General features: G+C 41.9%; 1 protein-coding gene across 11 annotated transcripts in view; it reads right to left on the bottom strand.

The window, feature by feature from the left end:
* Positions 1 to 12,076, bottom strand: part of MLLT10 (MLLT10 histone lysine methyltransferase DOT1L cofactor) — a 142,692-nt gene that overhangs the window by 120,683 nt on the left and 9,933 nt on the right. For 7 of the 11 annotated variants that reach the window (XM_065050806.1, XM_013370099.3, XM_065050807.1 and 4 more), the window contains exons 2-3: positions 9,940 to 10,108; positions 6,259 to 6,338 (exon numbers count right to left, since the gene is read on the bottom strand). In XM_065050806.1, the coding sequence (XP_064906878.1) occupies positions 6,259 to 6,338; positions 9,940 to 10,108 (249 nt within the window). Of the gene's footprint in view, positions 1 to 6,258; positions 6,339 to 9,939; positions 10,109 to 10,655; positions 10,809 to 12,076 lie in introns of those variants that run through there. The other 4 variants (XM_065050805.1, XM_065050799.1, XM_065050800.1 and 1 more) reach the window with 3 other exon arrangements.

A 12,076-nucleotide genomic window follows, 5' to 3' on the forward strand; every position in this document is an offset into this window, starting at 1 on the left:
ACAAATAAAAAAGACATGAAGGCAGCACAATCAGAAATAGCATTAATATTCCCACTTTGATATGCACAGCACCCAATACAGTGAATAAGGTGCAGTTTACCAGCTGGAGTGGAGGATGCACAGAAATTATTCAGTACTTCTGCAGCACCTTCTGCTGTTTGTACTCCTAACCTCGATGACCAGACACTATGCAATCCCAGGCAATTCTGTTGTCTTGAGTCCCAGTGCAATAAGGTCTCTAATCACTACGTATACCATTAAAAACAAAAAATCAGAACAGGAAAAAATATCTTCTCCTACTCATGAAATGAAAAGTAAAGAATACTTACTTGTCTAAGTAATGGACAAGAAACACATCATCCAATCAACAGCATTTCAGAATAAAATCAGTTGTTTCACCTTCTCTATCATTAGAAATTCCCCACAATCATTCTGCTCTTCCCTCTTTAGTTCTGTTCAGTCCACATTTTCCCCTTTAGCTCTCCCAATTACTATCTTTATCTCAAATTCCTCATGCCCTATATCTGGTGCCAAAATGGACTGTGGTGGGTTGACCCTGGCTGGACACTAGGTGCCCACCAAAGCCCCTCTGTCTCTCCTCTCCTCAGCTGGACGGGGGAGACAAAATATAATGAAAGACTCGTGGGTTGAGATAAGGATAGGGAGATCACTCAGCAATTATCATCACAGGCAAAACAGACTCAAATTGAGGAAATAATAATTTCATTTATTGCCAATCAAATCAGGCAAAAAAAAACCAAACACCACCACAAAACCAAAAAAAAACCCTAAATCCCCCACCCCTCCCTTCTTCACAGGTTTAACTTTACTCCTGATTCTCTACCTCCTCCCCCCAACCCTGAGTAACATAGGGGGATTGGGAATGGGGGTTGTGGTCAGTTCATCACACACTGTCTCTGCTGCTCCTTCGTCCTCCAGGGAGGACTCCTCATACTCTCACCATGGGGTTCCTCACACAGGAGACAGTTCTCCATGAACCTCTCCAACACGGGTCCTTCCCACACGCTGCAGCTTTTCACAAACTGCTCCAGTATGGCTCCCTTCCACAGGGTGCAGTCCTTTCAGGAACAGACTGCTGCAGCCTGTGTCCCCCCACCGGGTCACAAGTTCTGCCAGCAAACCTGCTCTAGCATGGGCTCCTCTCTCCATGGGGCCACAGGTCCTGCCACGAGCCTGCTCCAGTGTGGGCTTCCCACGGGGTCACAGACTCCTTCAGGCACATCCACCTGCACTGCACTGCTGTGGGGTCCTCCCCAGGCTGCAGGTGGATCTCTGCTCCACCATGAACCTCCATGACCTGCAGGGGGACAGTCGGCCTCACCATGGGCTGCACGCGAATCTCTGTTCCAGCACCTGGAGCACCTCCTGCCCCTCCCTCACCAACCTTGGTGTCTGCAGAGCTGTTTCTCTCACATTCTCACTCCTCTCCCCATCTGCAATTGCTGTTGTGCAGCAACTTTTTCCCCTTCTTAACATTAACCCAGAGGCGCTACCACTGTCACTGATGGGCTCAGCCTTGGCCAGTGGTGGGTGTCTCTTGGAGCTGGCTGGCATTGGCTCTGTTGGACATGGGGGAAGCTTCTTGCAGTTTCTCAAAGAAGCCACCGCTCAGGTACCAAAACCTTGCCTAGCAAACCCAATACAACATGCTATGCCTAAATATCTTTAGGCAGACTTTTTATTGCAATTATTCAGCTACAAACAAACATTCACTGCCTTCCAGGCTGCATAGCCATTCATAAAAGACAAGATTGTGCTGTTGGATTTGTTGGTTTTGTTTGGTTGTTTTTCTGGTTTGGGGTATTTTGGGCAGGGGGGGCAGGGGAAGGCAGAAGCAGTAGTAGCAGTTTCTCATGTTTATTTTAAAAATCTACTAGCAATTTGTATTTTACAGTCACTTTTACTTCTCATATTTAAAGTTTACTATCTACTGCTGTGTTAAAGCCATACAAACAACAAAAGCACATAGGTCAGTTTTTCTGTTGTATGCTCAAAACTAAAGCAATTTTTTCTACTACTTGTTATAGTATTCTTAAAAATGTCCTTTAAGGAAAATTATGGATACACATTAAAAAACACATTCATTTCCAAATTTCTTTAAGAATTATTTCAAGAGATCTTGAAAGAGAATGCACAGTACATTAATCCTGAATGATATGGTGGTCAGCATTTCAAGTCGAAGGAAAAAAGAAAACAGCAAGTTTCTTTCTTATAAAATTAAGTTTAGTTCACCTCTATTGTGACCATATTTATCAATATGTATTCTAGTCTTCAGACACAGGTGTAATAACCACTTCAAAACTGATTCTAAGCACAGGCACCCAGATCCCATTCCCCTGGAGGCAGCCTATTGAACCAGAGCTGTCAGAGCTCTGATCGCAAGCCTATCTGCATATTGAAAGCCTACATTCCTATTTCCTCCTTCCTTGCCTCCTTCTGTTTAGGCAAAAGGCAAGTAATACTACACCTACAGTTATTTTATTCTACATAAATGCTGGGGATGGGATGTTAAACTATGGATACATCATACAACTCTTATAAGCAACATCTACAATAACAAACTTGTAGATGCATGTGATTAAAGATTTTTTTTTTAAGGGAACTTGGAGAGAAGAACTACAACTGTTGTTGTATTAAAGATGAAAAAAACCTCAAGTGTTCAGACTGTGCATCATCTGTGCAGCAGATACAGGAACAGCTCAGGTCTGGCAGGATTACTAGCAGGAACCTATCACTATGAGAGCACAATATACCTGAACTGGCTTTGGAGGTAAACAGTATAGCTACATTTCTACAGCTCTGAATCCTTAAGCATTAAGTACTATATGATCTAAACTGACTTTGCAACGACAGTCTTCCTGCCTCCACACTGCGTCCCAAGAAACACATATGCAAGTGCAGAGACTCCAGTTATGCTAGATTCAGCTGAGATCCACCTCAAATCTTGTGTGGCAAGCTCCAAAGGAACTCACAGCCCCCTCAACGCATTCCCCAGGACTAAAACACAGGTGGCTTATTAAACCAGTTGTAGTGTTGTGCAAATGTGCCAACTCAGTTCTGGGCCAGTATTGCATTCAACTTCATAAGCCACTCCATCAAGAAAACTAACACAGAAACATCAAGCGGTAAAAACACCACCTTTATGACATTAGAGTAATTTGTACCAAGTCCAAACTGATTCTTCCAGATGCAATGACAAGCTTAGAATATACATATTCCAGTGAAACATCAAATTAATATTTTATATTCATTCACTTGCCATGCTGTAATCAATCTGACTTCACACATACAAGCTGAGCTGTGCTTGAGGTAATACTTCTTGGAATTCTTAACACTAAGGTTCAATACTGAGACCTCCTGGTCTCTCTGAATCAAGTTGGATTCACAAGGACAAGCATCTACACACAGCTAATAAGCCTGACCAAGCTAAATTATGCAAATGTTAGATGCCTCTGTGCTGCCTGATATCTCTATCACAGAGATTATTCCAGCTACTCGTGATAAGTGTGCATACTAGTAGCTTGTAGTAAACCATAAACACATTGTCTATTTATACCCCACTATATACTATAATTAAATCATTCTTAAAATAAGATCATCAAGAAAGATGTTTGGCATATAATAGGATGATGGGAAAAAAATAATTTTTTACAATTTGAACAGTTGTGCTACAATTCCTAAATTTATTTTCTCTAGTCTCTCTTCATATACCAGTACTATCAGTCCTTTGAAGACATACAGGCACCATCCAATTTCCCAAGCCAGGACACAAAGTCCCTTACGTACTACTTCATATGTATACATCCTCACACAGATCCTAATATTACTTTTTCTTACATCAACATGTACCTGCTTTGCTTTTTGACTCAGAAGTTCAGCTACATCTGAAGACACCAAAAAGGCCCACTATGCAGGGTAATAACAGCTGGTGCTGACACAGGCAAAGCTGGGAGCAGTTGCCACCCATCTTGAAGAGATTCATACTCCAAGTTCACCACAGGTCAGCTAAGAAAAATTAGCTGATTTAGAGAAAACCACGGTTTTTCAAGCAATAGGTAAAAACTTACACTGTGATTGTAAAAAGAGCATACCGGGATTACAATCTTCTGTTTATTATGCACTACGTATTCATAATTATAAGGTAAATCAAGTAATTACCAGACACTTCAATATGTCCATTATCCAGACAGTTCACGTGTACAAAAACTGCAGTTTTGCTTATGCACACAAAAACATGACCCTGCTAGAGCCAAGGCCCAGTATGATTTGCCAGGTATGGAACTGTGCTTTCCAACCAGTAGCTGACCATTCAAAACCCAAGACACTGGCTAACACCTCACTATCAATAAAATCAGAGGACAATCAGCCAGGACGCTCATGTGGCTGGAAAGAAAAAAAAAAAAAAAAAAAAAGAAAACAAAATAGCCGTTGCTTTCACTGACAAGCAGTATGTACCAGCTTAGCAGCAGCACAGAAAAGAACGGGAACACAGTAGACAAGAGTGTATAACAGCTGAAAGTGCATGGGAAGCCAACTGCACCAACCTGCTGTTAAGAAAAGTTCTTGGGTGACCCACCTGCTTGAGTGACATGCTCCTAAGTTAGTCTATTTCTTGCAGTTGTTAAAGCAAAACTAACTTCAGTGCAAGCAATTAACCCTGGTCTTTTATCAGAATGGACTTACTTGCCAAGTAATTGCAGCTAAAAAAAAAAAAAAAAAAAAAAAAAAAAAAAAAAAAAACACTACAACATGGCATCAGCAGAGAAAAATATGCCTTAAGTGCAAGACTCACATCTGCAATATAGTGAATTTAATTCTGGTTCTGTTTCTAGACAAAGTGGAGAAGCCAGGAGAAGCCAGTAACAACCACACCATAAATCCTAATGAAAATTCCCTATCATGCACCAGAAAAATCCTCCTAGCCATCATCTCTCTTTCCCCCCACTTATATTTTTAACTTTGCTGTCAATCTGTATATGTCAAACTCAATAACATTAAAAAACGCTACTCTTAAAACTTAACATTGATGATGGTCTTCCCAGGAAAAGAAAGAAACAGCCTTTCTTTAGAAAGGGTGGCAGTTTTGATTTCCTGTTGACAAATAGGGAGAGCACACAGAAATCAATATGATCTTACTCTCACCAATAAGCCTACTTTGGAAGTCATAACAAAGTCTAGGTTGCCAGGGCATTATGAAAACATTAGTGGCAAGTTGGAAAAAAGTACAGGAACAAAATTCTTTAGTCCTGTGCCAAAAATTCACACAACATCAAGACATCCTACCATTTATATAGTATTTTATATTAGAAAATGAAATAGGTCCAGCAAACAGCTCTTGTAAACACTCTGACACTCACTAACAGTACCTGAAAATTTGGTTTCAGGTTCTTCATCTGTCTTCAGATACGAAAGTTAGAAATAGTTTACACACTACTCTAACACTCTGCACCACCTTCTCTTCCAATTTTTATATGAAAAATGTTTCCACAGGCCGAGGAACAGCTTAGTCTTTCTAAATAGTCTCACTTTATCTTTTACTGGAAGACCAACTAAAAAGAGCCAAGTAGTGAGAAATGTGACGGTCTTTTTCTAAAAGAGCCTGGAATCATGCAGCTCGATTTAGTAACATACAAGTCTGACCAAAAAAACACTACATGTAATCAAGAAAAAAAAAAAGAGTGTTGGGGTCTTTTGTTGTTGTTCTGAACAATTATCTAAATCCCCAATATTCACCATTAAAAAAATATCAAAAAGACAGAGAAAGAAAACGTTTCTTCAGTTAGAAGTCAACATTAGATTCCAAAATTAAGAACACTACTCATTAGTTAGGTATTCCTAGACTGAAGCTTTCAGCTGGCAATCTAAAGTTATTGTAAAAGAAAATTGGACACAGATTCCATTTCCTCCCCATACATAACTATATAAGCATTAAACTGACAAGTTACATAAAACCCACACTACAGATAAGAAGTCATTAATCTTTGAAAAAGTTGGGGTAAAAAAAACCACACACACACCCCCCACAGAAACCATTAGAATACTTAGAGACAGTTACATAGTTACACTTTAAAAAAAAAAAAGAAAAAAAAAAGAAAAAGAAAACAGGTCTTTCTGAATAGCATCTTTATGGAACTATGACAGAAAGCTAAGCTATTTTCTGCTATTACTGAGATACTTGGGTAAATATTATCCACACAAACATTATAACTAGCATTACTTAATAAACAAAGCACATACCACTCTGGCTGCTCTTTCCTGAGATTCACACTTCCTGCAAAACCAAGGTCCAGTGGGTACTTGAACAATTCCATAGCAAGCTGTTTTGAACAAGAGAAAAACATTTCAGCAAACATAAGAAGCACTACAGTATTAATAGTATGAATGTCATTTTAAAAGCTTAGTATTAGTTGATCTCATCAAACTGACATCTATACATTGCACATGAACTCCTACCACAATGGTTTTAGAAATTAAGTACAAACTTCCACTTACTTGTTAAATTTAAAAAATAGTTTGAAAAGTAATATAACCATTCAAGAGCAGCCATGTTTCATATGTGATCTATTTTGCTATTTATTTACTAGGTAAACTGGTGAAAGATTTCACAATAACAAACACCCATCATTTATAGCAGTGTTTTTTAAGAAAAAATACAAGTTTGTGTTAAGACACTCATACATGGAGCTACAATCAATGTCTCTTACTCTTTGAGTAAAATAACTGGTCTTAAGAAGGAAATCCATAATAAACTGAACAAAGATACAAAGTTTGCTTTTTTCCCCCCTGAAGTCATATGGAGCTGTAAATACGAATGAAACAGAGCATCAGGGCTAGGATCAGTTGCAACTATAGCCAGGCTACAACATAAATACTTAGGAAAGAGATTTTGAGATGTGCAGATTTCTCTGCAAGACTGTCATCTATATTTTTACAGTATATTTTTTAAAAGCAGGAGTTTGATACAAAATTCCACAGAAAAAATAGTTCAGTAATTTGGCAATACTGTTCATGTTTGAAATGTACAGATCAAGAAACTTTAAGAATGGCTGAGTGAATGAAAATACAAGAACACAAGTACTGTGAGTCTATTCTAATACCTGTATGGGTTTATTAACCAACAACAAACAACAAAAAGATGAACATTTTCCTCAAAAAGATAATCCTGAATCTGACATAGTATTTTAATATCTAAATTCCCAACAATCATATGTTACTTAAATAAGAAAATGCAGTCTAAGTGTGCAACTAGGAAAAAAACACATAACTATATATGATAAATTAATAGTTATTAGGAAAGTTGAGATTAAATTACTATCTTCTTCTATATATAGAAAAATACTATTGGTTTTGTACTAGCCTGAAGAAAAAAAACAAAACACTAACGCAATAGTAGTATAAAGAACATCTGGCTCATACACCTTTCCTTCTATGAAGGAAAGTCAATGAAATAATTTCCTATGATATACATGTAGTCATATTAAGATCAGTTGTCATATTCTCTTTTACATTATATGAGTACTGACAGCCCAAACTTTCTTGACAAGCCCTTTCTACGGTACAATACAGTTATTTCACATGAGAAAAAACATCTTGTTTTTGTTGCATCTATATTAACCACAGATGAGGAGGACTTTGAATATCTCCTTAGAAATTAAGAGGGAGAATTTAAACATACAATCACATATTTAAATTAGCAAGAGACAGTGCAGAGTAAGAAATTAATTACAGAATGCAACTCAGAGACGAGGCTGGCAATTAGATGCAAAGGCAACATGAGCTGTGCAAAGACCAAAGTCGAAGTGAGGTACTTTTCTGCCTGTAAATGTAACAGATTATACCCACAGCCTAAAGAAGTGCCACCACAGGTTTGTGCTCTGATACACTGTGATATTGTTTATGGAGTTCCAGAACTTCCTTTGGTTTATACTTTCACTACTATGCAAAGCTTCTTTAAACATATGAAAAGATTTTGTCCTCCACAACTTGCCAATGACTTAACACCTGAAAATAAGTTTTCTCTGAACTAAAAATAATTACAATAACAAAAAATGCAGTTAATAGAGTCTCACGGGTAATACTGCTTTAAAAAAATACTGAACTTCATATAACTTCATATAAGGCCTACAAGCTTTAACCAGGAAGACTACTACTTCTACTACAGAAAACCTATAAAAAGAGTGGACATGCTTCCTCTACCACCTCCACACAACAGATCAAATCTGAGATGTACAACATCAATGATCCAGTACATCAAAACAAGCAGTTAAGATCTCTACAACAGCATGTGGATTTAGAAGAAGCAATAGTTCGCACACTTTCTGCCAGATGCAAGTTCAGATTTGGACTTGATCTTGAAAAAAAAAAAAAAAAAGAACAAAAAAGTACTATATTCTTGTGCACAATTTACTGAAGTGTGGCTCTATATTAGGAATACTTCCTAAAACAGACTTTTGTTGTTCCCACTATTTCAGCTCCAACTGCTGCTATTGGCAAATTCTTTCACTGAAAATATTAGCAACGCTCTAAATGCAAAGATGCCCAAGATAATATAAAAGTAATAGCTGGATCAAGTATGACTTCTAAAAGTATTCAAGTTGTAGTGTTCTTTTTCATGATCCTAAGATTCCACAAAAGCAGTTAACATTACTCAGCTCTTAAGCCAACAGAAAATCGCTTCAAAATCAGTCAAATTTCAGAGATCCTGTGAGCTCCCCTCCACATTCAATCCAACATCAACAAGAATAACTGAATTCTTTTGCAGATCTTCTTACATTATTATTATTGCTCATTATTTCTTGTCAGTTTACAAAGAAGCATATACCTGAAACAAACAGTTACTACTATATCATCTTCAACACAATTTAAGACCAAACATGAGACACACATTAGTAGTATTTTCACTAGTGAACTGGATTCAGGATTTCTGTCTCCTCAGATTTGTTCAGCATCTCAAAGTTTATATGAGTGCTTGGGAGTCAATACAGAAAAACTACCATCTTATTCCTTATTTCTGCTACCCTAAAGCAGAAGTCATCATAACTTCTTTTTTTACAGTATGAGCAGCAGAACCCTCTTGCTCTCACAAGAGGGGTCAACTTACTGACAGAAACAAAACAATCACACAGAGGGAACACGCCAGCTACTGAGCTGCGCTGGAAACCAACCAACCAACCAGCCTCCACTAATCCAAACAAATCCGGCATCAGCCATTCGGACTAGCACCCTCTCCCTGCAGAACCACAACAGGAAGTCTCTTCATCTACCAGGCAACATCAGTCAAATGACATTCAAGGAAAGGCAGGCAGAGGAAGAAATTATATGACAGCTAAGTCTTTCCTACATACTTCTCTCTTCCATGCCTAAACCCTCTTTGTCTACTGGCTGCCCCTCACATCATTTTTTTCTTAACTTGGGAAAGGCAGGGACAACAGGAAGAAAGAAATACAGCAACAATTGCCAAAACAGAGATTAGTAAGAAGTTCTGCAAAGGCAGGAGTTTTAGGTAGTCTTTGGACAGCTGAGGTTGTTAGCAGGGTGCAAAAGCAGACTGGGAAACACATACACAGAAGAGGTACAAGGAGAGGAAGAAGGGGAAAAAAACTGCAAGGAGGGTTCTTCCTGTCTCATAGCCATAACATAGGAAGTCTCCCATGAGGGAAAAGACAGACAGACTGGAAGAACAGAGGATGACAGGACAGGTCAGACCAGAAAGCACGTGGCCCTAGAAACAGGGAAATAAGCTTCACGGGTGACAAGAAGGAGCTGAAGAGCGGAGGAAGAGAAGACGAGGAGAAAAAAAGCCAAGAGGGGCGGGGGGGGAGACAAGTAGGCCCAAGGGAAGAGGGCAGGGAGCACCAAGAAGGAAGTAGCGAGGCGTGAGGCCAGAGCGGGCAAGCTGGCACTCGCCTGCCTACTCACCTTGATGCACTGCGACATTGCAGCCGTGCCCGTCGCAGTAGACAAGCGGGTTCTCGGCCCAGCCCCTCTCGTCGGAGCACACGCAGCAGCCGCCGATCATCTCCTTCATGCTATTGGAGAACTCGCCCTCCAGTGACACAGGCAGCAGCAACGGCTCGCTAGAGACCATCTAAGGGTTAAAAACACCGTCGTCAACAGCACACACGAGCACACACGCGCTTCGCCCCCTGCCTGCCCCCTCCCCGGCGGTGTCTCCCCTCAGTCACTCAGCCGCCGCCGCCGCCACCGCCGCCACGGCAGTGATCTAGGGCCCATGACCGCTGGCTGAGAGCCTCTTCTCGCCCCCGCCCGACCAACCGGCCAGGCTGTATCAGTCACGCAGGCAGGCAGGGGCACCCGGCGGCGGCGGGCTGGGGAGGACACCGCGCAGCAGGCAGACAGGCGAGGGAGCGCGGCCGGCGCGCAGGCGCACTGAGCGCGCCCGCGGGAAGGCCTGGGCCTGGGCCTCCTCGCGATGGTTCACGAGCCGCTCGGGGAACGTGAGCCGCGGCTGAGCGCGCGCACAACGCCCCCCCTCCCCCCAACGGCTCCAACCGCCGCGCCGAGAGAGCGTGCGCGAGCGAGCAGCGCCCCGCAGGACCGCCCGCCCGCCCCGAGCGGCCGGCACCTGATGGCCCGGCCCGGCCCCCGCGCCCCGGCCCCGCACGGGCACCCACCTCGGCGTGCGGCCACTCTCCGTCCCCCGGGCGAGCCATTCCGCCCCCCACGGCCGGCCGAGCCCCAACGCGCTCCGCGCCGCGACCGCCCGGCGGGCCGCTCGGCGCGCCTCGGGACAGCCCGCGCGAAACCGCCTCCCTTCCCCGCCCGGGCAGCGCCAGACGGGCTTATTGCTGCCCCCCTCCCCTCGGCGTGGGGGGGCGGGGAGGTGGCAGACATGCGCCCCGCTCCCACCCGCGATGTCACTCGGCTCATGCCCCCTTCAGGAAGGCTGGAGGACTCGCCCCATTCCCGCTCACCCCGCAGAAATCATTTTTACTATCTTGTTTATTTTCCCCCTGATGTGACTGCAGGACTAATGCATTCCCGCTCCCAACTTTTATTATCCTGTTTATATCCCCTCGGTGTGCCTGCAGGACTAATGCATTCTCACTATTACACCACTTCCCTGCCCTCACCACAACTTTTACTATTTTGTTTATTTTTCCTTCGATGGGGCTGCAAAACTAATGCATTATTAATCCTACTCTTTCTTCTCCCCCTAAGCTCGTCGTGTGGATGCAGCGCTGCACGGCTATTGCTGCCACAGCAGCAAAAGTGATGCTGAATAGACGATATGACAAATAGAGAAACCAGGGAGGCCGCAGAGACACAAAAACAAACACGTTCTTCAACACAGCTGTTCTCTACTTCTACTTTGAGGTGGACAGGCCTTTCTAGAAGTTGGGTGCATGTTTGGGGGTTTAGGTTTTTTTAGTAAAACAATTCTAATTCTGTTGTCTCTTTTAATTAAAGGGGAAAAAAATAAGGGAAGGAAAAAAAACTGGTGAGAGAGAAAGCCGAGATGGTCAGAATAGAGGAAAATCTCAGGCTATTCAGTTCTCCATTGTAAGCAGGTATGCCTGTAGCAGAAGGAACTAATTGTGGTGATTGTTAGGAGCACAGAGAAATTAAATGCAGCTTTGCAAAATTCTGCTCTCTTGCTTGCCCCAGGGCCAGCATTTTATTTATTTATTTATTTATTTACTTATTTAGTGTTGGGCAAGGAGAGTATCGATTTATCTTCATTATCATGCTAAAAGGCAGAATTTGTGCACGGACTGTATTTTTCATGATGATTTTGCAAGGCCGTCTTAGTTGACAGGGTATCTGTACAAATCACTACTGAATTATGTACATTCCTGGACGTGTCACTACCTAGACCTATATCTATGCCGGTTATATTTTATACATTGTTAACTAATAAAACATCTGCACTTGCATATGAGAGTATGAAGAACTGCTACGTGGAAGGGAGAGGTGGGATATGCACAACTCTCTACCCCCTAGAGACATCCGAGTCTGTAGTTTGTATGCAGGGTATCTTAGGTCAAGCTCTTTTCTCTCCTTTAAAGTTTTAAGTGAAATTATTTGGATAGGG

Source organism: Columba livia, chromosome 2 (genome assembly GCF_036013475.1).
Source record: "Columba livia isolate bColLiv1 breed racing homer chromosome 2, bColLiv1.pat.W.v2, whole genome shotgun sequence".
Classification (NCBI taxonomy): Eukaryota; Metazoa; Chordata; class Aves; order Columbiformes; family Columbidae; genus Columba; species Columba livia.